This window comes from Lissotriton helveticus, chromosome 1_1 (assembly GCF_964261635.1).
Source record: "Lissotriton helveticus chromosome 1_1, aLisHel1.1, whole genome shotgun sequence".
NCBI lineage: Eukaryota > Metazoa > Chordata > Amphibia > Caudata > Salamandridae > Lissotriton > Lissotriton helveticus.
This window is the reverse complement of record NC_136057.1, coordinates 469,852,320-469,878,455: the sequence shown is the minus strand read 5'-3', so window position 1 is coordinate 469,878,455 and position 26,136 is coordinate 469,852,320. Positions and strand designations below refer to the sequence as shown.

General features: G+C 46.0%; 1 protein-coding gene across 1 annotated transcript in view; it reads right to left on the bottom strand.

Annotated features, from left to right (window-relative positions):
- The window catches only part of TTLL12 (tubulin tyrosine ligase like 12), a 256,888-nt gene that overhangs the window by 116,963 nt on the left and 113,789 nt on the right, over positions 1-26,136 (bottom strand). The window contains exons 7-8 of the mRNA XM_078673878.1: positions 11,733-11,849; positions 11,453-11,647 (exon numbers count right to left, since the gene is read on the bottom strand). Of these exons, the coding sequence (XP_078530004.1) occupies positions 11,453-11,647; positions 11,733-11,849 (312 nt within the window). The remainder of the gene's footprint in view (positions 1-11,452; positions 11,648-11,732; positions 11,850-26,136) is intronic.

The following is a 26,136-nucleotide window of genomic DNA, read 5'->3' as shown; positions in this document are numbered from 1 at the left end:
TGTAGCACTGAGGGATGTATCTCTCACTCGTGCATCTGATGGCTGTGTCTGCTGAGCAGGTCCGCCATCTGGTTGTCCCTGCCTGGGAGGTGTTCCGCCATGAGGAACATGTTCCACTGAATGGCCCACTTCCACATGCACTGTGCTAGGTGTGACAATTGTGGAGTGTGTGTCCCTCCCTGCTTTTGAATGTAATACATCGCAGTCATGTTGTCCGTCCGGATAAGCACGACTTTGTTGCAGAGATGCAACTTGAATGCCTTCATCGCCATGAAGATTGCCATGAGCTCCAGTAGGTTGAAGTGCAACCTTTTCTGCTGCGTGGTCCACAGTCCCTCCCACGACAGCCCAGAGGGACGCCCGGGGTACCGACGGACAGAGCGGTGCCCCGTTTTACCTGCGCTGCAGCCAGGTGAGGTGGGACTTTTCTCTTCTGCCAATTGTCAGGAGAAGGATGTTATCACTATATCTCAGGTGATATTTTATCTTTTTCACAAATTCTTTATAAGCAGTAGCGTTAATGGTCCTGAGGAAGCAGCTAGATACCAGTTGGATCTAATCAGTCTGCAGAAACATGTCGACCTTTCATCTTTATTAGTTGTTATTTGTTTAGACCACTACGCACTTTTTTTACTTTGGGACTGAAGAGAAGCTTATTAAAATTCTTTTCTCATCTGTACCTAATTTTACTGTTATTCATATTCACACAACTTCACTTTGCACTTTACTTTTAGCACTGCTTCCAGTCACCTCAGAATACATTACTTGATTTCCTTGCACTGGGTACCACCTGTAGGACTAGGCTTTAAACATCTGCCAGTCCGCAGTGGGTCTCATAATCTACCTCCAATGGTGAAGGATCCCAGATGATGAAGGGCGGATCCGAGTGGTGACTGATGGGAATCTTTTCACATGGAAGAGAGACCCTATGCGTGACTTCTATAATACATCATTAGTTCTACTTCACTTTCCTTTGATCACCACTTAGTAATTTAACTTGGGATGCATATGAGCTGACCCCTTGCTATTTGTTGTTGATGTGACTGCTCTTAGGGATAGTAGCATTGTTGGGTCGTTAAACTGTCCCTCAGACCCTCTTCCCCTCTGTTTGTTGATGGTCCACAGTCCCTGCACAGTATAATGGAGGACATGAGCTCCCCAGCCCTGGAGAGATGCGTCCGCTGTTAGCACCACCTGTGGTACAGGCTCCTGGAACGGTCGTCCCCTGCAAAGGTTTTGTGTGTTCCACCAATGCAGAGAGTTGTATGCACGACCGGTCACCAACACTAGGTCTTTCAGCTGTCCTTGAGCCTGGTTTCACTAGCGTGCCAAGCATTCCTGAAGCGGACGCATGTGTAGCCTCGCGTGAGGGACTATAAAGATGCAGGAGGCCATCATGCTTATTAGTTGCATGAACACTTGCGCTGGGAGTGAGTGTTGTGGCCTGAATTTTTGAATCAGCACCTGCATGCTGTTGACTCTCGCTGAGTTAGGTTGCGCTGTGGCAGTGAGAGTGTTTATTTCTGCGCCTAGGTACTGTTGTACAGGGGCGGGTTGAAGATGAGACTTCTGGTTTTTAGTGAAAATCCTAGACCGTGTAGGAGGTGAATTGTGCGGGACATGTGGCTGGCACACCGCTGGGCCGATTTTGCCTGGACAAGCCAGTCGTCTAGATATGGATAGACATGGATAGACATGGATGTGTTGTCTCCGAAGATGCGCGGCCACTGTCGCCAAGCATTTTGTAAACACTCTGGGGGCAGTAGTGACCCCGAAAGGCAGGACCTTGAACTGGTAATGCTGGTTGTTGATGGTGGACCTGAGATATTTCCTGTGACTGGGGTGAATGGGGTGAATGGGAATGTGGAAATAGGCATCCTTCAGATCTAGGGTTGCTGGGAAATCTCCCTGACTGAGCAGTGGCAGAACCTGCTGTAAAGTGAGCATGTGAAAGTGTTCTGATAGGATGTATTGGTTTAAGGGTCTGAGGTCTAGAATGGGCCTGAGAGACCCGTCTTTTTTTGGGATTAAAAAGTACAGTGAATACACCCCTGTACCCTGTTGTTCTAAAGGCACAAGTTCTATGGCCCCTTTTTGCCGCATGGAGATGACTTCTTGCTGCAATAAGTGCATGTGCTCTGCGGACATAGGACGGTGCCTTGGGGGTATGCTGGGTGGAGTGGAGGTTAATTCCAGACAACAACCGTGACGTATAAGTTGTCTCACCCACCTGTCCGTGGTAATGCTTTCCCAGACTGGCAGGAACTGCTGAAGTCTTCCCCCGACTGGTGTTGTATGGTCGGGGGGCAGTGACAAGACGTCACTGTTTGTTAGTGGCGGAGGATCTGGCATTATTATTTCCGCGTCCTCTGCCTTTGGTGCTGTTCCCACGGTATCCACCCCTATTGTTCTTGTTATAGGTGGTTTGTGTGCCTCCCTTGGTGTATTGGGCTTGTTGCGACACTTGTCCTCTAGAAGCTCCCCTGTTACCAGAGCGACGAATGGAACAGCCCCTGAACTGTTGAGACTGCAGAGCTCCCATGGATTTAGCAGTTTGTGTCTTTCTTAATCTTCTCTAGAGTGGTGTCTACCTCAGGACCAAACAGGAAGTCAGGGTTAACTGGCTGATTAAGGAGAGTAGTTTGGATTTCCGACTTGAAACCAGAGATGCGGAGCCAGGCATGCCTTCTGAGCATTACGCTAGTGTTTATGGCCCTAGCCGCTGTGTCAGCTGCATCTAACGCACACTTAATGGACGCGCTGGAGATCAACTTCCCTTCTCGTATAAGCATTTCTGCTCCCTCCTTATAAGCATCTGGCAGGTGTTGCAGTAGCTGCTCTAACGTGTCATAGTGGGCCCTGTCATATCTTGCTAACAGGGCTTGTGTATTCGAGATCCTCCAAATATTAGCTGCTTGAGCTGCTACACGTTTCCCAGAAGCTTCTAAGATCTTGGATTCTTTGTCCGGAGGAGGAGCATCACCAGTTGTTTGAGAGTTTGCTCTTTTACGAGCATTAGCCACCACTAAGGAGTCCAAGGGGAGTTGGCCCTTGATATACGTAGGGTCTACAGGCGCAGGCCGGTACTTCCTTTCAATTCTGGGGTTCACCACCCTCGCTTTAGTGGGCTCTTTAAAAAAGTCGCTAGCATGTTTGAGCACACCTTTGAGCATAGGCAGAGTTTTTACAGATCTTTCTGATGTTGAGAACGTATCAAAGAGAAAGTCTTCCTCCACAGAGTCAGCGTGCATGTCGACATCATGGTTATGGGCTGCCCTTTCAATTAGTGCGTTGAACGCAGCAGTATCTTCAGTAGGCGTAGTTTTGACCGCATATGACTGAGTGTCAGGGGTGGTGTGTGGTTCATCAGGGTCAACAGTCTCAGCCCATGGCTGGGACTCATCCTGATCTGTGTCAATGGGATAGTTAAACTGGTCCTCATTGTCCCCTTCCTCCACATCCTCAGTGACAGGTGTGGGAGAGTAGTTATAGTCTTGCCCATATGGCTGTATGGGTTCAAAAAGGGTAGGAGAGGCAGTAGAGTCCCTCTTTTTCTTTAGTGGTATCCTGTAAGACTCCATAGAGTTTCAGGCCTGATTTTACGTTTATAAACGGTGAGTCGACCTGATTCGGAGTCGATGTATAGTTTCGACTGCTCGTCGTAGGACGGTGGCTGGAACAGAACGTCTTCCATCCTAGGCTGAGTGGGTGCGGCTACCGATGGTGACTTGGATGAGTCTGTAGCCTTTGGGAGTTGGACAGTTTTAGGCCGTGCCGATGGGGGCAGGCCGTATTTTAATCGCCGCCGTAAGCTTTGGTGACGGACCGACTTGCTTCGAAGGCGTTGTCTTCGATCCGACCGACTCCGACAGGTCCGACTGCTTGTGGCTTTTTGTCGACTCGAGCCGTTGCTGCGCAGCAGGTACGCTCGTGTGCTTCGACGAGGTTTGTTCTTTCGGGTCGAGTTTGGATTTCAGCCCGAAGGCCTTGACTAGCTGCGGCTTCTGAATCTTCGGATCGATGGCTTTTTGTGCCTTGAGTCCTTTGGAAGAGTCGCCATCTTTGGAGCCGGACGTCGACGTCGACGTGAGCGTGACATGTTTAACTGTAGACACTGGCTTTGTTGCTCCGATCTTCGGGTCGACACCCCCTGTCGACCCCGAGGGGTCGAGCACACGTTTCGACTTGGTAGGTTCCGAAGTCGTCGAGTCGATGGTTGTTTTCACCACTTTCGGTTTCGATTTAGTGTCTGTATGTTTCGGTTTAGATTGCTCCACTGATTGTGGCCGATCGACCGATGGCTCTTTGGAAATGTTCTTAGTCGGGCCCTGAAGCGGGACTAGAGAACTTGGATGACGATCTTGGCTAAGGCCTTCCGGCGATGCCTCGACCTGAGCTGTTATCCTACAGAAGGAAGAACAAGTTCTGCAAACAGGTACAGTACATCGACTTACAGGATCAATCTCCAGGAGTTAAGGCGAGTGGTGGGCAAGGTCCAAGGCAGCACCAGCCATAGTCCACCAGCGTCTTGAGGGCGGCCGGGGGCAGGGTGCAAATCAGCGTCCGGAGCCCAATAGGTTTTAATGGGGATCGGTCACTGTAAAAAGAGGATCCAGGCTCTGGCTAGGAAGCCAGTCGGGGTGAACCAAAAGGGGGGTTCAAGGCTTGCGATGCTTGGGAACGTAGGGACACCTCGGGTCCTCTTCTTCACGGACCAGGGGTGACGGATGCAGAGGTGTCTTTAGGCATCAAGTTTCTCTAACCGGGAGCAGTCGCGGTGGCTTGCATGCAGAGGCTGCAGGGGACTTCCGGGAGTCCATGAGAGGTGAGACCATGATGGACCAGAGCTCAGGAGGGCTGGGGAACCTTGTTCACACCAGTGGCCCACTTCAACTTGGGCTGGAGGCGATGGTTGAAGGGTGGCTTCATGTGTCGGGTTTTGGCGGTTCTGGAGGCTTCAGAGTCTTCTCTTATGGAGTTCTACGTATGCAGTTTGTTGCGGAGGGTCACACAGGCAGCAGACTCACTTCCGGTTTCAAAAACGGAGGAGACAGTTTAGCGCTCTAGCGTATCCGGCCCTCTTCCCTATTTAATCTCCAGGGAGGCGCGGATGCGCGCAGCGGCGCCCTGAGTAAGAGGGTGAGTCGCTTGTTTTGGAACAGAGTATGAGTGGTAAAACTGTTTGTTGATACTACCGTGGATGTTCAACTTCAGACTTCTGCACTTAAAATTAATTTTTAATATTCCCCATTTCACTGAATTTTGCGTCGAAATAACTGAGGGAAACCAATTTTTAAAAAACGGTATAAATTGTCACTGATTTTACTAGTGCTTCTCACCTGCCCAGACCCCGGTCCGCCGCGGCGTATGCCGTTTGTTGCGGAGGGTCACACAGGCAGCAGACTCACTTCCGGTTTCAAAAACGGAGGAGACAGTTTAGCGCTCTAGCGTATCCGGTCCCCTTCCCTATTTAATCTCCAGGGAGGCGCGGACGCGCGCAGCGGCGCGCCGAAGGCAAGCCCGTTTGCGCCCGTCCGCGCCAGAACGCTGCCAGCTGCAATATTACTATCGTCAGCCCGGCGGGTCTTTTACACCTCACCCAGCTACTTTCGCAAATGGCCTCTACAATCCCTCCTTACATCAGGTACACACGAAATGAACTATTATCTTTAAACTGTTCTCACTTTTTGGCACCAGAAACACTGTCAACAGATCTTCAAAAGGTTCCTTGTGCTATCATACTAGACCCATTAGTAAAGATCTGCACTAAAACAGATGATGATCAGACTATTCCCACTAGCCCCACGCTGGCAAAATATAAAGCCATGTACTTTAATGCTAGATCCATTCCAAGACATGCCTTGGAGATATGGAGTCTTCTAGACCTCGAAAAGCCAGATTTGTGCTTTATATCTGAGACATGGCTACACGATCACGCCATTCCTGACCTCCACATAGCTTTTCCCCAGCAATATTCTATAGTCAAGTTTGACAGAACAGGGGGAAGGGGAGGAGGAGTACTGATAGCAGCCAAGGAGAGCATTGATGTGTGTATTATAGAAAGCCTCGTGATAAATGATTCTGAAATCATAGTTTTCAGAGTGAATAACCTGGGAACAGAAGAAACATGGAAAGGGGCCTTGCTATATCGACCCCCAGGGAACAAAGGAGATTTTGCTAACACCTTACTGGAAACTATAGCCCCTCATGTATTGACAGCCGACTACTTCCTATTATTGGGTGACTTTAACTATCATGCCGACGACCCATCAAATACTGACACAGAAAAATTAATCTCTTCCATGAACACCCTCAATTTGACCCAAAAGATCACAGGTCCCACCCATCAAGCTGGTCATACGCTTGATCTCTTATTTACTAACTCTCCTAATGTCTCGACAGCCAACCTTATTCCACTACTGTGGACCGACCACTATCTGATGAAATTTGTCATAAATAGCTACAGACCAGAAATGACAAGAAATAAAAATAAAAAATCTTGTAGAAATATGAAAAAGATCACTTTAGCCGCCTTCTCTGAGAATTTTGTGGCAGACCAAACCGATCCGAAGGATAATGTTAATCTTGCAGCTATACATTTAGAATCCGCCGTCAGTAAAGCACTGGATAAAATCGCCCCTCTGCGAATGGTCCAATGCAAGGAATAAAATCTCTCCCTGATTTACTGACCAACTAAAAAACCTTAAAACCTAAACAAGAAATGCCGAGAAAATTTGGCGGAAACAAAAAATCCAAACAATCGTAAAACCTATCAAATCCTGCACACTAAATATACAAGGGAAATAAAAACAGCAAAAACAACACATCTAGCTGAACGAATATCCAAAGCTGAGAACTCGTCTAAGGAGCTTCACCACATTTTAAAGGAATTCACCTCCTTTAAAAGCCCACAATCAACTCCAAAAACTGAAGAATGGACGGAAGACCTTTCTAAATTCTTAGATGATAAAATCACAAACATATGCAAATCTTTTGAATTAGAAAATACACCCCCTCAATATTTACAACAGGACCCATACGTTAAAGAATCTGTATATACAAATGACTCTTCCCCGAGATGGGCCACTTTCGATCTGTTGGACAATGAAAAAACGATGCGAGTAGGACGAAAAACTTAAATTAGGTTCCCCCAGTGACCAATTAACCTCCAAACTATTTGCCAACCTTGCCCCAAGACTAGTAGACCCTCTTTCTGGGCTTTTAAACAAATCCCTGAAAGAAGCAGAATTCCCAAAAATTTGGAAGGCAGCAAGAGTCAAACCCTTGCTAAAAAAAACGGCGCAGATGCAAATGCTTTTCTAAACTATCGCCCTATCTCCTTGCTGCCATACTCAGGAAAAATGTTGGAAGCATTTGTAAACGAACAACTGGTAAACTACTTGGAGACAAACAACTTACTCGACCCTTCACAGTCAGGTTTCTGTGCTGCCCACAGCACGGAAACAGCACTGATCGAAGTTGTCGACAACATTAGGCTTGCTTTGGACGAACGTAAATCCTCTATTCTTGTCCTTGTAGACTTGTCGGCTGCCTTTGACACCATCTCCCACCAGATCCTGATCAGAAGACTGTGGGAGTGTGGTGTCAGTGGGCAGGTTTTAAAATGGTTCATCAGCTACTTGACTAACCGAACAACCACACTGCAGGTAGACAATATTCTGGCTAGCACTCGGCCCGTTACAAGAGGTGTGCCTCAGGGCTCTATCTTGAGCCCCTCACTTTTTAATATTTATATGGCTCCCCTGGCCAATGTGACCAGAGTATTTGGGTTCGACGTATTATCCTACGCGGATGATACGCAAATACTGGTCACACTTGCCCAGACGTAAACGACACTACAAGGCGTTTTAAAAAGTGCATGGTAGAGGTAAAAAATTGGATGGGCCAAAATCATCTCCAGCTGAATGGCACCAAATCTGAAGTCATACTATTTGGGCGAGCAAATGAACACTGGACTCAAGATTGGTGGCCTTCAGAATTAGGGGAGTGTCCCGCTCCAAAGGAATCAGTCCGCAATTTAGGGTTCCGCATGGACAACAAATTGTCCATGAGAGACCAAGTGAACCATACAGTGGGCACCTGTTTCGGAATTATGCTGAGTCTACGTAAGGTTTAATGGATACCAACCGAAACTCGCAGAATTCTGGTCCAGGGCCTCATTGTAAACAGGCTTGATTATGGCAATTCACTGTTTCTCGCCATAAACTAGTGCCATACCAGGAAACTGCAGGTCGTACAAAACACGGCCGCCCGTCTGATTCTAGGTCTACCCAGACGATCCCCCTCTTTACCATGCCTGAAAACCCTACACTGGCTCCCTGTTAACAAAAGAACTATTTTCAAGACCATGTGCCTGGTTCATAAACACGTGTACGGCAGAGGACCAAAATACTGGACCCAGAAACTGACATGGTACATACCTGGTCGACAGCTGAGATCAAGTACTAAATCACAGCTCACGCCGCTCAGAGTTCAAACGGCCAGAAATGGTGGTCGTGCCTTTTCCTTCAGGGCACCATCCCTATGGAACGAACTTCCCTCTAGTTTACGTACAACAACTGAACACACGATCTTCCGTAAAAAACTGAAAACATGGCTCTTCTGCTAGTTTCCATCCTCCGGCTCATTCTCCCACTCCAGGATCGTCCGCATGCGCCATGAGACTCCTTTGGGATGTGATATGTTGCGCAATACAAGTCTCCAGACTAGACTAGACTAGTTCCCACAGAGAACAGTTTCACTGTTCATCATGAGGTCCTGGTCTTTATTGAAGACAGGCAGTCCTCCCAGGTTTTGGAGGCACACTGCTGCAGAATGAGACATCTTTAGCGCCGGGTCAATAGAGAACGATAGCAGGGTGGGCCAAAGTCTCTTCTGCGGCTCTTCGTGTCTTTCTTTGTAGTTAATCAGGAAACGCCTCCCGCGTGCAAGGAGCTCCCCTAAATTCTGAATATTGGGGTTTTAGGGGAGTGTAGGGTAGTAGCCAATGGGCTACAGACCATTGGGGTCACGACACCCCATGTATGCACACTTCATGTGGGAAGAGGGCATAAACCTGTCCCAGAATTCCTATGTATGCCATCACAAAGATGGCTACTTGCATTCCCAAGGCGTCAGCTTCTTTGAAACTCTCTGGCCCAAGGAGGCTAATCAGCAGATCATCCTGTGGGAGGGGGCGTTACACACTCTTCCTGGACAGGCTTTTGTTCTGGGTCTCCTGAGAGCAAATACTCTCACCCTAGGAGGTCAAAATAGCGTCTCAGGTGACAGAAACCAGTCAGCAAGGATACCAGAGGCTAGTAGGTTTTCAGGGGGCCCCTCTAAGGTGCCCTCTGGATGCTTGTATTGGTAAATTAAACACTAGTGTCTATGTGGGATTACCAATACGAGATGTTTGATACCAAACATCCTTATTTTCAGGAAAGCCATCATGTAGCTGGGGAACACACTTTCACCAGTGTCCAGCACATGTTTAAAAATGGCTTACCTAGTCACTTGTACTGCCAGTACTAGGGCTGACTAGCACAGGGGCATATCTGCTCATGCAGGTATTCCCTCACATGTAATATTCACCATGCCTTAGGGCTGTTAGGCCTGTTGTAGGGGTGACTTTCAAATATTACATGCAGTGGTAGGGGACGTGGCCCACAGGGATGTGTTACATGTTGTGTTTTCACTTTTTTCTGCACCAAGACACTCAGTCAGCAATAGCAGTCTTGCATGTGCTTGGTGAGGGGTCCCTTAGGGTGGCACACACAATTCATGCTGCAGCGCTTAGGAGCCATCTTTAGTCTCCCAGGCCCTGGGTACCATTGAATAGGTACTTACAGACGGTGCTAAAGGTTTTGCCAATTGGGGGGGGGGACAATTGTACAGTTTTTAGAGAAAGAACACAAGTATTGGGGATCTGGTTAGCAGGAACCCAGTACACTTCAGTCAAAGTTGCATCAATTACCAGGCAAAGAGTGTGCGAGTGTGTGTGTGTGTGTGTGTGTGGGGGGGGGGACTGCAACCAAATCATAGTTTGTTCATCGATCGAATATGAGAGCCATGAGGTTCCGTTTAAAGCCGGAGTCAGGCAGGTCTTCTGAAGACGCTAGAATGTACGCTTCTTTCTGCTGTGTCAGCAGCATCGGATGGCAGCATCGAGGGAATAGCGGATGGCAGTGTTAGAGATGAGAAGCCCTCTTTTTATGCTTCTTTAGGAGATGTTGGATGATTTCTTCCATCTCCTCCCAGTGGGCCCTGTAGTAGCAGGAGAGGAGGCAGATACAATTGGAGATTCAACAATGACTGGCAGATTAGGCAGCCACCCTCTTTCCCCGCAGCATCAATTTTGTTTCTTTCTTTATCTAGTGGGGATGCCTCACCACATGTTTGGGGGAGAGCCCTTCCGCGTGCTGTGGCACCTACGAGGGAATCAGGTGCAAGTTGTCCTTTTATATAAATTGGGTCATTGGGTAACGCCTTGTATATATTTTTAGATCTGTAATGTAATTACTCTAGACCTAACAGGGTCAATGAATATGTCTGTAGAGTCTCAACATGACTTTTAGCATAGGCTGGTATTGTGCTGAGCGTTGATTAGAGGATAGGGTCTCAAACACAAAGTCAACCTGTAGTGGCTCAGTGTGTAACTGTACCTTATAACAGGTGATGGTAGATAGGTAGTGGTGTTGTCTTGGGAAAGGGTTTAGCAGGAGGTTCTGCCTAATAATTGTCCCAGGGGGTATCCTGTGGTGGCAAAGGAAACCCCTTTGTAGGGCTGAGCCAAAGTTGGACGTGTCCAAAACAGACGGTCATTTCCTACCATGATCCGAAGGTAGTGGTGGCCCAACAGTACATTTTGGGCTGTCTGGCATGAGTAAGACCCTTTGTTGGGCCTTGGGGTCATGCTCGATCTGGAGGGGGCACAGTACTCATGGACTGACCTTGTGCGAAATCCTGGATTTTGACCTCCGATCCAGAGTGATCATCGGGGGAGAATGGAACGACAAAGAGAAAAGTTGTGCCCCAAGGACGAAGGCCCACAAGAGCTGTGGCAGACTAGAGTAGCCTTGACAAAGTTTACATGGTCGAACGGAGGAGTAGAGAGAAAAGAAGCAGGGATAAAAACGATATGATGGTAAAAACCAAGAGAGATATTTAACAATGGTGTCAGAGCGGAGGGAACCACGTCAGAACCCAAATGCAGAAGAAAACAATCTAATAATGGACTCCATGACCATGCGCATTAAAAGCTAGAGGAGTATTCACGCTACCTCGTGACTCAAAAGTCTTTCTTAGAAGACATACAACTTGCACATCAGATGGCAGGATTATGCTAAGCATGAGTATCTACAGCCACACATGCCTCGAATGTATAGATTTGCATAGTAATCGGGCAGTTTAAAATTACAATTCCCAAGCGGCGAAACAATCCCCAAGGTACCTCTCCTCACGCTGATGAAAAGTTCTAACAAACTGTGGCAGTTCTGTACGAAGGTTGAAAGTAAGAGGCAGCCATTTCGGTCCTTCTGAACCTCCAACTCGTCTCGATATCGAAGCCAGCATATCTTTGACTGTCAATAGACATTCGCATGGAAACTGATTAAGCATCACATGGGGCCTCTCTTCACTCAACTTTCTGCAAAGAGATTAGCATAAATATAATAAAGTTTTGCAAACCACAATTGGATGCCAGATGTTAATATAAGCAACCAACCCCTTACCTGTAATCTTTGATGTGACTGAAATAGTATAGGATATCTGCTTCAGCCTCATCATTCGTAAGCTGAAAACGTGGATGATCAACATTATCAAGCACCTGTTGCATATCGGTGTAAACCCTACAGAAAATAAAATATCAAGTTAACAATAAAATGGATCCAAAGCTGGCAAAAACAATTTATTAATTTACTATCCAGAGAAGATAATAGAACCATTAAATGATATTAAATATGATCAAAAGCTTTGGATACCAGCTTAAACCCAGTTCTGACCATTTATTGATCAGGTTAGGTGACACTGCTACTATCAAGCAACATTCTATTCATATAAGATGTACCTTTACAGTCCTCTACTAGAGTTATAGGCTGGAATGACCAAATCCAGAACAACATCACTCTCCTTTCTGCTTATGTCCCCCACAGCACTATTAAGGAGTCAACGGTAATGCTAAATTTTATACAAGCAACATGCCGCTCATTTGCTCAAACTCTCTTTGCCACTAAGGAGGATACCTTAACGCTGAACACGGAGGGCGTTCTGCAACTTCGAACCTGCACAGGAAAGGTCGTGCCGCTGGTGGGAGCTTCTCCGCAATGGGCGGACAGCCTGCACGCTCCCAGCGTGCACTAGACTTTGAGGCTACCTGTTGGCTTCACCGGGGGACTGCGAGGACCAGCAGCCTCTACACCTAACAGCTGGTGCCTCTTCCCCCGGCGGCCACGCCCCCTATCTCGCTCACCATAAATTGTACGGACCCAAATGCAACGCGGGACGCGCGCGGGGTGAAGCGCGGGCCCGTTTAAGCCCGTTCAAGACCGGGCAGGACAGGACTGGGCCATCCTATTTCAGTTTTGCTTTTACATTCTGTCACTGATTATACCTCTATCCAGGTCCCGATAATCTTGTTATTAGTTTTATTAGACTCACTGTACTTTTGCACCTGTTACGATTTCTATTGTACCATGCCTCCGAGAACTACCAGAAACACCGTTAAGAAGCAGGCTCAAACTGCTGTCGAGGTTATTGGCCCAATAGACCAGTTCATAACTAAAGCAAACGACGCCATCGAGCAGGGTATCATTTTACTGGAACGGAGGGTCTCTCAGGACCTGATGATTGCCAGACGCTCTTCAATGGGCTTACTGGCCACTGCAAAAAAAAAACAGCGACCTGTAGAATTACCCCCTCCTGTGACAGCACATGCAGAGATGCACACCGTCCCTCGCACAGTGGACCTATCTGCGTCCCTAGATCTTTCCGAATCCAATCTTTCTCTTGAAAAATCTCCAGCCATTTTTGTTACCCAAACAGATGATGCCCCCTCCTTCTCTATAGATAGGGGTGTACGAGAAGGAGCAATCCCCCAAAAATTAAAGAAGAAGGCAACTACTAAGTCTCACCATACCATCATTCCTCCCCCTGCAACTATCCCTGCTACTCCTTCTGTTTTTCATCCTTCCCTACAAATCCTTAACCCCACAACCCCCTACCAACTTCCTCCCCTATCAAGTGTACAAACATTGGACCCTATCTCGGTTAACCTGAATATTAGTTGTACCAGCTCCAGTAGCTATGACAGTGAAGGAGACATGGAAAATGGTAATCTTACAACTAATACATGCAGAAATGACAGCCTACTGTTTAGCAGAATTGGAGACTTATTTAAATCTTATTTAGAACCAATAGAAAAGGCTCTGCATACGGTTCAGTCCCAACTAACCCAACTGTCTTTAGGCCTAAATACAAGTAAGGGAAATAAGAAGGATTCCAACCTGGCGCAAGCTAGGCTCAGAACTCTTAACACAAATACACCAAAGCCTGCAACTTCTGCGCAGAATCCCAATATCAATAAACAAAAAGCCCTAGAGAAGCCTAATCAAAAACAACCATCAGCACCTACAACCAAGCCGCAACCACTCCTCAAATCCTCTAATCCCTTACCGCCTCACCCCGTAACCAATCCTAAGCCAACACCATCTACCCAATCAAACCCTCTTTCTTCCATTCCCATCCCCGTTGTTCCTACCCCTGCTCCCACCCATCCTAAAAACTCTACTGGATTTAACACCATTCCGAAAATCCGAAAGAGAAGTAGGCCCCCTATCCACCTCCCACCCGAGGCATCCCCATATGCAGTTATTTTGACAGGTGTCCCGGAACTCTCCCCTAACCAGGACGAACCGGTCTGGTCACTAAAAAATAAAGTAATATACTGGTTGTCCAACAACAGACCTCTTCCAACCTTCATGGACAACAGAGTCACTACTGTGCGCAGAGTGCCCTGGTTAGGAAACGAACCGAAAAACATCTTGGGCGACTGCGTTATAGTAAACTTTGAAGACCCTAATACAGTTGAGCATATCTGCTCCTGGGGTGATCATACCTCTACTGAAGGGATAGCTACTCATAATTTGTCGTATTTCTATCCCCCGACCACACGACGTAACGCTGGTCCTCCATGGTTCTGGACGAGGGTAGGGAACTGGGGTGGAAACAGAGACCGAGACCGAGACCAGTGGTCAGGCTATGGTTTTAGCAACCCACCACCCGGCCACCTTAACAACTGGAGAGGACCACCATTATCCAATAGATATGACTGTTTGGACTTAGTAGACTGACCACCAACTCCATCTACCTTAGTCAACGGCCCTAACAATGCTCCGCTCAACCCCAACTTTATCTACAAGAGCACTCGGGCGGTTGGTTTCATTCTGCCATCCCTGTCTGATATCTATCCCGAGTCCTGTATCCTCCAGCAAACCTTGACTTCACAGTCGTCACTATCTATCTATCAGGATTCGTGTTTTGCCCAGTCAACTACCTTAGTTGATTCACTTTTGAGTCAACAACTCACTACTCCTCAACTTTGTAAGCCAAAACGTACCTCCTTCCCCCCCTGTCCCAACTATCCAGTCCCTGCCCCGATCCCAACATTCCTCTGTTGAACCACAGATCTCAAACCTTATTTCGCCATCAACCCAGGATCTTCCAGTCCTATATTGGAATGTAGCTGGCCTTAGATCCAAAATTCATCTGCAGTCTTGGCTAGATGTGACCAATAATTATAAATTAATCTGCCTTCAGGAAACCTGGGCAACTGTCCCTATTAACATCCAGGGCTTCAAAACATTTCATCTTCCGGCCTCACCGTCTGCTCACGGAAGATCCAAGGGTGGTTTAGCTATCTACATTTCCAATTTAATTCCATTCACGACCACGGAAGTCCCGTTAGTATCTCCAATCCTCCAAATCCTCAAATTAGTCCCAGACAACAGTTCCTGTTATTATTTCATTAATATGTACAATAATGCTACATCTGGTGACTGTGTAAAATCCTTGACGGAAATCACTTCATATTTGCAAGATCAGAAAACAAGGAACCAGAAGCTACAATGTCATGTTGTGTGGGGCGGTGATTTTAATGTTTATTTGTGCAATACCTATAAAAAAGGTACTTGTGGGCTCCAAGACGAGCACGACGTCCCCCTGGCCCACTTTGCCCACAGTAGTATTGGAGATGCCTTAAACAACTGTGTTTTTGCTTTAGAACTCGAATATGCGAACGAACTAGTGAGTCCTGCTGTTGAGTTTAAGCCGACTTTTCACGGTAGAGGGTTTTCTACTATTATTGATTTTATCTTATGTTCTCAATCCTTAAATAATCGACTAAAACATTTTATAACTGGTACTGATCCCTCAAGTGACCACTATTCCAACAGCATTACTATAGTATTAAATACCCCATCCCCAGTCTGTTCGAAAACAAGCCTTTTAACGCAGCAATCTCTGGAGATGAGTAAAATCAATGGCTATACTGTTAAATGGTCAAAGATCAATCCCACAGAGGTCACTAGCAAGATTATTCATAAAACCCTTCCCTTAATCTATCATTGCTTGGAGAAGTCTTCACCTCCCCAGTTGATCCTCTCAAGCTTTGTCAAAATCCTAGAAGCTATACGACAAGAGCTTACACGCCAACATAAGACTCTTGATAGGGACTCCAGAGGGTGGTTTGACTCTCACTGCCGTAAAGCCCTGCGTGCACTAAAAAGTGCTCTACACAAACAAGTCAGGGACATGCCCCTAATTGCTTCCCTAAGAAAAAACTATAAGACGGCACAAAAATCCCGTAAACGGGAAATAAAAAACAACCTTTGGGCCCAATTACATCAGAGCACATTAAGTAAGGACTGTACCCTGTTCTGGAGAACAGTTAAGGCCCCCTTTTAGCTGATGCGACTGCTGTACGGCATCTAGATGTGGCAGTACCCGCCGATAAATGGGTAGCGCACTACTCACAGATCTTTGGGGACCCCACCTTAACAACCGAGGCCTCAAGATTAGAGGGGGCAGCTCCCACAAGCAACAATATTTATCCTATCGACCTCCACTTTGACCTAGAGGAGGTGACTGCTGCGCTGACCTCCTCAAAGATCGGTAAAGCGCCCGGCCCTGACGGGGTCCCATTAGACATCTTTGTGAGCAATATAGACCTCTGGTCCCCAATTGTTACGCAGGTCATGTCCGCAGTGACTCAGATTGGCCTTTTAGAATCCTGGTCCACTTCTGTGCTTCTACCCATATTTAAAAAAGGTGAACGTGACAACCCAGCCTGCTACAGGCCCATTTCCCTCCTGGATTCTCTGGGCAAGGTCGCCGGTAGACTAATTTTGGAGCGTCTCCGGGACTGGGCCTCGGAGAATAAGTTCTTAACCGACTTACAGTTTGGATTCCAGGAGGGACCGGGCACCGTTGAACAGGCCTTAAATCTGACTCTGCTGATGGGTAAATATGCCTGGGCCAAAGGCGGTAGTCTTTACCTAGTCTATGTGGACTTGAGTTCCGCATTCGACTGCGTAATTCATTCCAAGCTCTGGGAGATCTTGAGTAATCTGGGCATAGATCCTGCACTCCTGAATTTTCTCCGAGAGCTATACTCGGACGCAAAAGCTTGCGTGAGATATGGCATCAAAGGGGAGCTTTCGGAATCATTTGACATTGCTAAAGGCGTTAGGCAGGGGTGCGTCCTTGCTCCATTCCTATTCAACATCTACACAAATGGGCTGGAGCAAGCGATGCTAGTTGACACCAAAGATCTCCCCTGCATAAACACCCGCCCAATCCCTGCATTATTATATGCAGACGATTCTGTAATTTTAGCAAGGACACCCAATCAACTCCAGATCCAACTAAACAAATATTGCCAATTCATGCTCTCTTTTGGACTTAAAGTAAATAAGTCCAAGACTTTTGTTATGAACATTGGTAAGAAAGCCCAAAAATGTAAATCTCTTTTGATTGGGAAGACAAGGTTAGAAACTGCTAACACCTATCCATATCTAGGGATTCTTATTGATAAAGATTTGTCCTGGAAACCTGCCACTTCCAGCAAGAAACTGCAGTTTCAACGCACAACATCGGCGCTGACTTCATTTTCAAGGAAACTAGGCAAGCCCGCTCCTGCCGTAATCTTGAAGATTTACCAAGCCAAATGTATGAGCGTGGCCACTTATGGAGCTGGTGTATGGGGCTATATACCCGCTAGTGAGCTCCAAACTACTGAAAATGATTTTCTGAAGTACATACTAGCCCTCCCCCGAAGCGCTTCTACTTATGGCACCCATATAGAGCTCGGCTGGGAGTATCTATCAGACATCATTAAATACCAGCCGATCCTTCTTTGGCATCGCATATGGACCCAGGAGCAATGCCATCTCACTAGGTCACTAATATCTGATTGTCTTACACTGACCTATTGGAAAAAGATTCCCTGGCTGTTATATGTTTTTAAATTCTTGAATGATCTGAACTGCCCTGCATTCTTCACAGACCCTGCATCACTATTGGCCATACCAAGAAAAACTTTGAAAAATCTATGTGTCGCCCATTTATGCGAATTACGCTTGTGCTCAGAACTTGGTAAAAAGTCAAATGTTCATTTAACGATGATTCAATCCTCCTTTGGTATTCAACCTTATTTGTCTTTTTTTCTGTCTAACCACGAGAGATATGTTTTAACCAGATTTCGGTTTGATTTATTTTATCGTCTTGTCTCACTGCCTGTGCCCTCTGATTGGTCACGTGAATTACCTAGCTGTCCGTGTGATGGACATTCTCGCCAGTCTACTCTGCATGTAACTTTTTTCTGCAGTCTTTATGAGACCCCGCGTAAGCGCTGGCTGGTTACACTTCTTCGACAGTTAGGTGTGAGCAGATGTAGACCGGCGCTTTTGGCACTTCAGCACTTAGATACTCCGTTCATTGCCAAATCTGTAGCCTGCTACCTCAAAGCCTGTTTGAAAATTAATTCCCAAATATTGGCTACCGCACCTTAAGACTCCTTATTTGTTCAATCGACTACTAGGCTATTATATTTCTGTACAGAGTGTCAGTGCTTAGTTGAATCTGTATGATCTTTCAACGCCCTGATCTATAGTGTTATGCTTCCCTTAGTATTTATTGCGTAAATGAACATTTTTATAAACTGTTGCAAATATTTGGTTTTAAATGTATTTTTTATGATTGTAAATTCAATCGAAATAAAGTTACTTTTGACTTTGACTACAAGCAACATGTTCTCATTCAAACATCACTGTGCCAATGGCCATACAGATGGCAATGTGTCATTTATCAAATCAACTGTATTAATGTCTAAAAGAACATCCAACTTAATGTTAAGCACAAACTCAACCACCAGATGGGCAATACACACAAGTAAGAAAACTATCAAGTCAGGCAATGGCTCCTAGCAAACTACTGACCAAATCAAGAAGATCTATACTGGACAATTGGTGTATACCATGGACTACTCCAAGTTACGTGCCCAACATTCATTAACACAAAAGGAAAATGCAACCAGTATGCATCTGTTCTTGGCATGTAGAGATGTAGATTTGTATACTTGTGAATAGATAGCCATCTGGTGTAGGGCTCGGATGTTTGCACATTGTTTTTGTCTTGTAAGAAGTCTTTGCAGTCACGAGGTAGGCGACCCCGCCTTAGGACGATAGTGCGCATGGTCATCGACTCCATCTCCAGACTGTTTTGCCATGGAGGTTTATGAGGGAGTTAGCAAGAAATAGAAAATATGTCCATGTTTAATGTATCTAAGTAAGATAGTACTGGAACTGATAGAGGTATCCGGGGAGGCAGGTGGGAGTATACGAATCTAAAGCTCTACATGTCAAGAACAGATGCATACTGGTAAGTAGCATTTTCTGTTCGAGGCATATGAGCTGTAGATGGTATACTTGTGCATAGACTATACAGCAGTTACCTCCTTAGCGATGGCTAACTGTATCTGTTGCAGTGGTTTGAAAAAGAGTTCTTAATACATCCTGGCCCACACTAGCTGCTTGTTTAGCTTGCACATCTACACAATAGTGTGTAGTGAGTGTGTGTGCTGTAGACCAAGTTGCTGCTTTGCATATATCATCTAGGGGAATGTTCCCCAAAAATGCCATAGAAGCCCCTAGTTTGCATGTGGAGTGAGCTCTAGAGGGAATGGTTAGTGTGTGCTGGCTTTAAGATCGCATATTTGGATGCATTTGACAATCCACCTTGCAATCCCCGCTTTGGAAATGGGATTGCCCTTATGAGGTGGGGAGAAAGCCACAAAGAGTTGTTTAGTTTTTCTAAAGGATTTTTCCCTTTCAATGTAGTAAAGTATTGCTCTTTTAACATCTAACGTGTGAAGAGCCCGTTCGGCCACTGAGTCTGGTTGTGGGAAAAAAGCTGGGAGTTCAACAGACTGTTTAAGATGGAAGGCAGAAACGACTTGAGGTAAAAAAAATTGGGTTAGGCCTAAGAACCACTTTGTTATGATGGATTTGTAAAAATGGTTCTTGTATGGTTCATGCCTGGAGTTCACTAACTCTTCTGAGAGATGTGATAGTGACTGGGAAGACTACTTTCCAAGTGAGGAACTGTAGTTTGCATTTGTGCAGAGGTTCAAAAGGGTGACCCATGAGTCTAGTAAGAACAATATTTAAATTCCATAATGGAGAGGGCAGAGATCTAGGTGGAATTATTCTTTTAAGTCCTTCCATAAATGCTTTAATAGCGGGTACTCTAAACAAAGACAAGTGTTGTCTGTTTTGGAGAGAAGCTGCTATTGCAACGAAATGTAGTCTTATGGATTCATATGCTAGGCTACATTGCTGTAGGTGTAGGAGATAACATATAATGTTTTGGATAGAAGCATCCAGTGGATTGATTTTATTTGTACAGTAATTTACAAAAACGTTTCCACTTTGCGGCGTAACATGCTCTGGTGGTAGGATGTCTAGCTTCTTTAATGATGTTCATGCAGTCTGGTGGGAGATTGAGGTAACCGAAATCTAAGACTTCAGGAGCCAGATCACAAGGTTGAGTTGATTGGGATCTGGATGCCTTATCTCATTATGGTTCTGAGTGAGAAGCGTTGTTTTTGATGAGGAACTACTGATAGTTCCAAGAGGGTTGTGAGCCATGGCTGTCAGGCCCATGTTAGAGCAATCAGTATCATTATGAGGGAATGCTGCTTGAGCTTCTGAACCACTAGCGGAATGAGCGGGAGAGGCGGAAAAGCGTAAGCAAATTTGCCTGACCAGTTCATCCAGAGCGCATTGCCTTTGGACAATGGGTGCGGATACCTGGATGCGAAGCTTAGGCATTTTGGTGTGGGGCGAACAGATCTATTTCTGGGTGGCCCACATTTGAAAGAATGGAAGCAGAACTTGAGGATGAAGTTTCCATTTGTGGATCTGCTGTTTTTGGCGACTGAGTAGATCAGCAATTTGATTGTGTACTCCTGGGAGGTTTTCTGCAAGGATATATATGTTTTGAAGAATAGCCCATCTCCGTATGCTTTGAGGTGTGAAAGCTGCAGAGAGTGTCCCAACCTGTTTTTGCATATAATATATTGCTGTCATGTTGTCTGTACGGACTAGGACAGATTTGTTAACGAGGTAGAGTTAAAAAGATATTAACGCTAGGAAGATTGCCAACAATTCCAGGTAATTTATGTGGAATTTAAGGTTGTGAACCATGGTTGTCGGGTCCATGTTGGAGCAACCAGGAACATTGTGAGGGAATGCTGTTTGAGCTTTCAAACCACTAACGGAATTAGTGGGAGAGGCGGAAAAGCGTAAGCAAATTTGTTGGACCAGTTCATCCATAGAGCATTGCCTTTGGACAATGGGTGTGGATACCTGGACGCGAAGTTAGGGAATTTTGTGTTTTGATGTGTGGTGAACAGATCCATTTCTGGGTGGCCTCACATGCGAAAGAATGGCTTATGAACTTGAGGATGAAGTTCGCATTCGTGGATCTGCTGTGTTTGACGACTGAGCAGATCTGCAATCTGATTGTGTACCCCTGGGCGGTTCTGCAAGGAGATATATGTTTTGCGGAATGGCCCATCTCCATATGCTTTGAGCTAGGTGTGAAAGCTGTAGAGAGTGTCTCCCCCCTTGTTTTTGTATGTAGTACATTGCCGTCATGTTGTCTGTGCGAACTAAGACAGCTTTGCCTACGAGATGGAGTTGAAAGGATTTTAGTGCCAGAAAAATTGCCAGTAGTTCCAGGTAATATGTGGTGTTGTTTTTGCTGAGGGTCCATATACCCTGCATGGTATGGTTCTGAAGATGAGCTCCCCATCAGGTGAGCGATGCGTCTGCTGTTAGCACTATCTGTGGAACCGGGTCGAGGAACGGCCGCCATTTGGAAAGGTTTTGTGTGTTCCACCACTGCAGAGAGCGATGTGTGCGGCTGTCCACCAACACAGATCTGCTAGCTGACCTTGAGCCTGGTTCCACTGATGTGCCAAACACTCCTGTAAGGGACGCATCTGGAGTCTTGCATAAGGGACGATGAGAATGCAAGAGGCCATCATACTGATCAACTGCATGAACACTCGAGCTGGTAAAGAGTGTTGAGGATGAAATTTGGACATTTGAGCTTGCATACTGCTTATCCTGAGAGGGTTGGGGTTTGCTAAAGCTTTTAAAGTGTCTATTGTAGCCCCTAGGTATTGTTGTTTGTTGGACGGTTGGAGGTGGGATTTGGTGAGATTCACCGTGAAGCCCAAGTTGGGAAGTAGCTGGATTGTTTTGTGTGCGTGTTGCACACAACTGTTGTGTGACTTGACTTTTATGAGCCAGTCGTCCAAATAAGGGAACATGTGAATGTGTTGCCTTCGTAAGTGAGCTGCCACTACTGCGAGGCACTTGGTGAAGACTCTGGGTGCTGCGGCCACTCCGAACGGAAGGACTTTGAATTGATAGTGTTGACCGTCCACCACGAACCTGAGCTATTTTCTGTGAGCGGGGTGAATGGGAATATAAAGTAGGTGTCTTAAATCTAGAGTGGAGAGAAAGTCGCTTTGTTGAAGCAGTGGGAGCACCTGTTGGAGAGTGACCATGTGGAAATGGTCTGAGTGAATACAGAGGTTTAACAGTTTGAGGTCCAGTATAGGCCTGAGAGAGCCGCCGTCGTTTGGGATTAGAAAGTAGAGGGAGTAAACCCCTGTGCCTTGATGAGTCAAGGGGATTGGTTCTATTGCATGTTTTTGTAATAGAGAGAGAACCTTTTGTTTCAGAAGAGTGAGATGTTCTGAGGATATTGGACGTTGTTTGAGAGGGATATTTGGGGGTGTAGAGATGAGTTCCAGGCAATAACCATACTGGATAATTTGTCTTACCCACTCGTCTGTTGTGATAGAATTCCAGACAAATAGGAACTGTGAGAGATGTCCCCAGACAGGGGTGGATGATTTGGGGGGGGGGGGGAGTGAAGGGAAGTCACTACTTGGTGGGAGGGGAATTGCGGGTATTGTTACAGTGACCTCATCCCATACCATTGTTGCCTCTGTACCCTCCACGAAAGTAACCTCTGGAGGAATTTATTTGATTGGGGCTCTTATAGGAAGAAGAGGGATGCTCCAAAGCGAATAGTATTGGAGCCAGCCCTGTAAAAGGAGAGACAAAATTAACCTCTAGGGGTTTTCAAGGACCCCGTGGCCTTGGCAGTCTCTGTATTCTTTTTTATCTTCTCTAAAGATGTATCTACTGTGGGCCCAAAAAGATGCTCTAGGTGAAAGGGCTGATTAAGAATAGCTGACTGCACTTCCTGCTTGAATCCGGAGATTCTAAGCCAAGCGTGCCTGCGTAGCAAATGCTTGTATTAATAGCACGAAAGGCAGTATCGGCTGCATCCAGCGCACATTTGATGGAGATATTAGTTATTAATTTTCACTCCTGTAGAAGGTCATTAGCTTTGTCCCTAAATTGGTCAGGAAGATGTTGCATTAGCTTTTCAAGCTCATCCTAGGGACCTCTATAATATTAGGCATTGGGAATCCGCCAATGATTTTCAGCTTGTGACGCGGTGCTTTTTCCAGATGAGTCTATAAGTTTGGATTCCTTATCAGGAGGAGGGTTGTCACCTGTGCTTTGTGAATTTGCTCTCTTTCGTGTATTAGACACCACAAGAGGGACCTGACCTTTGATGTATACTGGGTCATTGGGAGCTGCCTTGTATTTTTTGTCTGTTCTGGTGGTAAGAATCCTGGCCCTAGCAGGGTCCTTAAAAACTTCTGGTGCATGTTTTAACATTCCTTTTAACATTGGCAGGGTGCGTGTGGATTTTTGTGCAGGTGTAAATGTTTCCAGTAAAAAGTCTTCCGTCTAAAGGGTCAGTGTAACTGTACTCCGTGGTACTGAGCAGCTCTATTAATGAGTTGCGCAAACCCAATATTGTCATCTGGTGGTGATGGCCTAGAGGGATACAGGTCCGGGTCATTGTGTGGGCCGGGATCTGTGTTGTAATCATCCCAAGGATCTGGATTATGTGGAATGGTATCTGCATCGTCATCTTTATCTGGATCTCCATTCCCACCCTCATCACCATAGTCATCTTCATCATCCTGTGGTTGAGGTGTAAATGTAGGTTGTGGGGGTGTGCTGGAGAAATTAGCAGATTTGGATCATTTGGAGAAGTAGAGAGAGGTGGAGTAGCGTTTGTTGCCATCTCCTTTCGCTTCAAGGGTATGTCAGGTTCTTTTCTCTTTTTAGGGGGCTTGGCGACAACTTTGACAGTTTTTGGGTCAATGTAGAGAGTCTTTTGTTTTGGATCCGAAAAATCTGTTGGAAACTGTTGTACGGGTACAATGTCTTTTGATTGTGCCGAAGACTTAGGGTCAGAATGTTGTTTAGCCCGTGTCTCTGAAGGTATCTGTGGGGTCCTGGACTCTTTACCTTTTGGTGTAGGAGTTTGTGGCTCCGAGAGTTATTTTCGCTCGAAGATTTTTTCGGTTCCAGATGCTTGTCTTTTGTTTGTTTTGGCGTCAGGGTTGTTTTCGGTGCAGACAAAGAAGTCCGTGGAACTTCCTTGGTTTTAGACTTCGGTGCCGAAGGTGATTTTTCAGCACCGGAATGGGATTGGCTCGATCCCGAGCCAGAAGGCTTTTCTTTTTGTTTCATAGCCAGGCCCGAGGGCGGGGTGTCTGAAATGTGTTACTGGAGCCTTAGATTTGATTTTGGTTGGGAGAGGGGTTTCGGTACTCACGAACCGCTGAGCACCAGGTGGCTGCCTGGTCTTCGACGTCGGAGTCGTCAGCTTCAGAGATGGAGATCTCTCCTTCATCAGCTTGTTGTACCAGTTGGAGACTGGGATCTGCCCTGAAGATGTCCGAAATCGAGCTGCTTCCTCAAGACATTTCGTGACGTCGAGCCAGACGGTCACGGATGGTTTTCTTCGACCTGAAAGATGAACAGGCCTTGCAGTTTTTGTCTTCGTGCTCCAGGGAGAGGCAGAGGTTACATACCTTGTGTAAGTCCGTGTGTGGGAACTTAGCACCACACCCAGGGCATTTTTTTGAAGGAGTCCTTTCCATTGACAGCTGGCGCGGATAGGCTCAACGGCCCGCGTCGAAGATAGAGGATTTTATATTGTATTGTATTGTAATTGCATTTATATAGCGCTTACTAACCCTGACGAGGCGTCAAATCGCTTTTTCGGCGGGTAGCACGCTGCTCCGGGACCCACAGAGGATTAGTGTTGAATTAGTATAGTGAAACATGCAAGTACATTTTAAGTGGTGGATAGGTTAGTCAGTTATTTGGATTTGGAATGATAGCAGAAGGATAGAGAAGGACAAAAGTTTGTATCTATTTATCGCTCGCTTGTTGACGCATGCTATTCAGGGAGCCTGTAAAGGATTAGTGGTGAATTAATATGGTGAAATATGAGGTAATTTCAGTGGTGGATATTAGTCTGTTACTTGAAGTGAGAAGGATAACGGATGGATAAAAGGCGAAGAAAGATTTGCATTCATATAGTACTTGTTACCCCTGATGGGTGTTGAAGCGCTTTTTTGGCGAGTAGCACGCCACTCCGGAACCAATAAAGGATTAGTGTTGAAAATTAGTATAGTATAAATATGAAGCAATTTGAGTAGTAGATATGGTACTCAGTTATTTGGGCAGTATATTAGTATAGTTGAATAGGGAATATGGAATTTAAGAAGTGAACATGTTAGTCTGTTAATTTTGATAGAAAAAGGATAGTGGAGGGATAAAAGAGTGAAGGATTTTTTTTTTAAGTCAACTCATGGAAGGATCATTATATATTTGTTAGTGATAAAAGGTGGACTGTTAGGTGTAATTACAGCAGGGAGAGTGTGTCTGAGTGGGTTGTAGTTATTTATGGTGTTGATTGGCGTGTTAGTAATGAGTGTATTGGTTAGTGGTATAGGATAGAGTTGTGTACTGTTTGTGGGTGATGGTGGATATGTGTGGTAGTTGGGATAGTAGGGTGTGTAGATGTGGTTTGGTTGGGTTGATGGTGCATGCTGGTACATTAATCTGTGCATAGTGTTGTGCGTGGTGTATATTTGGTGTGAGTGTGTTGCTCTGTTTGTGGTTGTGGATGGTGTGGGCTGGGTATTGTTAAATGAATAGAAGGGCAGCATTTCTGGCCCTAGTCCCGACCAGTCTCGAACAGGCCTAAACAGGCAACTACTCTTGTCCTCTCCACCCTTAACAGGCTCAAACAGGCAACTACCCTTGTCCTCTCCACCCTTAACAGGCTCAAACACACAACTACCCTTGTCCTCTCCACCCTTAGCCTCGACGCCCAGGCTGAGACGCCCTAAGCCTGGCCTTTTTTGTAGCCCTAGTAATCAGGTGACCCCTTCAGCCAATGGGAACCCTAGCCCTAACACTATCCAATCACAACACTAGCCCTAACATCTAGAACCAATAGGAGACCAGGACCTTACAGCCAATCTTAACCCTCGTCCAAGCACCCAATCTGTTCAAAAACCCTGATCTCTACGTCCAATAAAGGCCTTAGCTCTACCACTAGTCCCACCCCAAGTCCAAGCAGCCAATGGTACAGGCAGCCCTAGTCCCTACTTCCAATAGA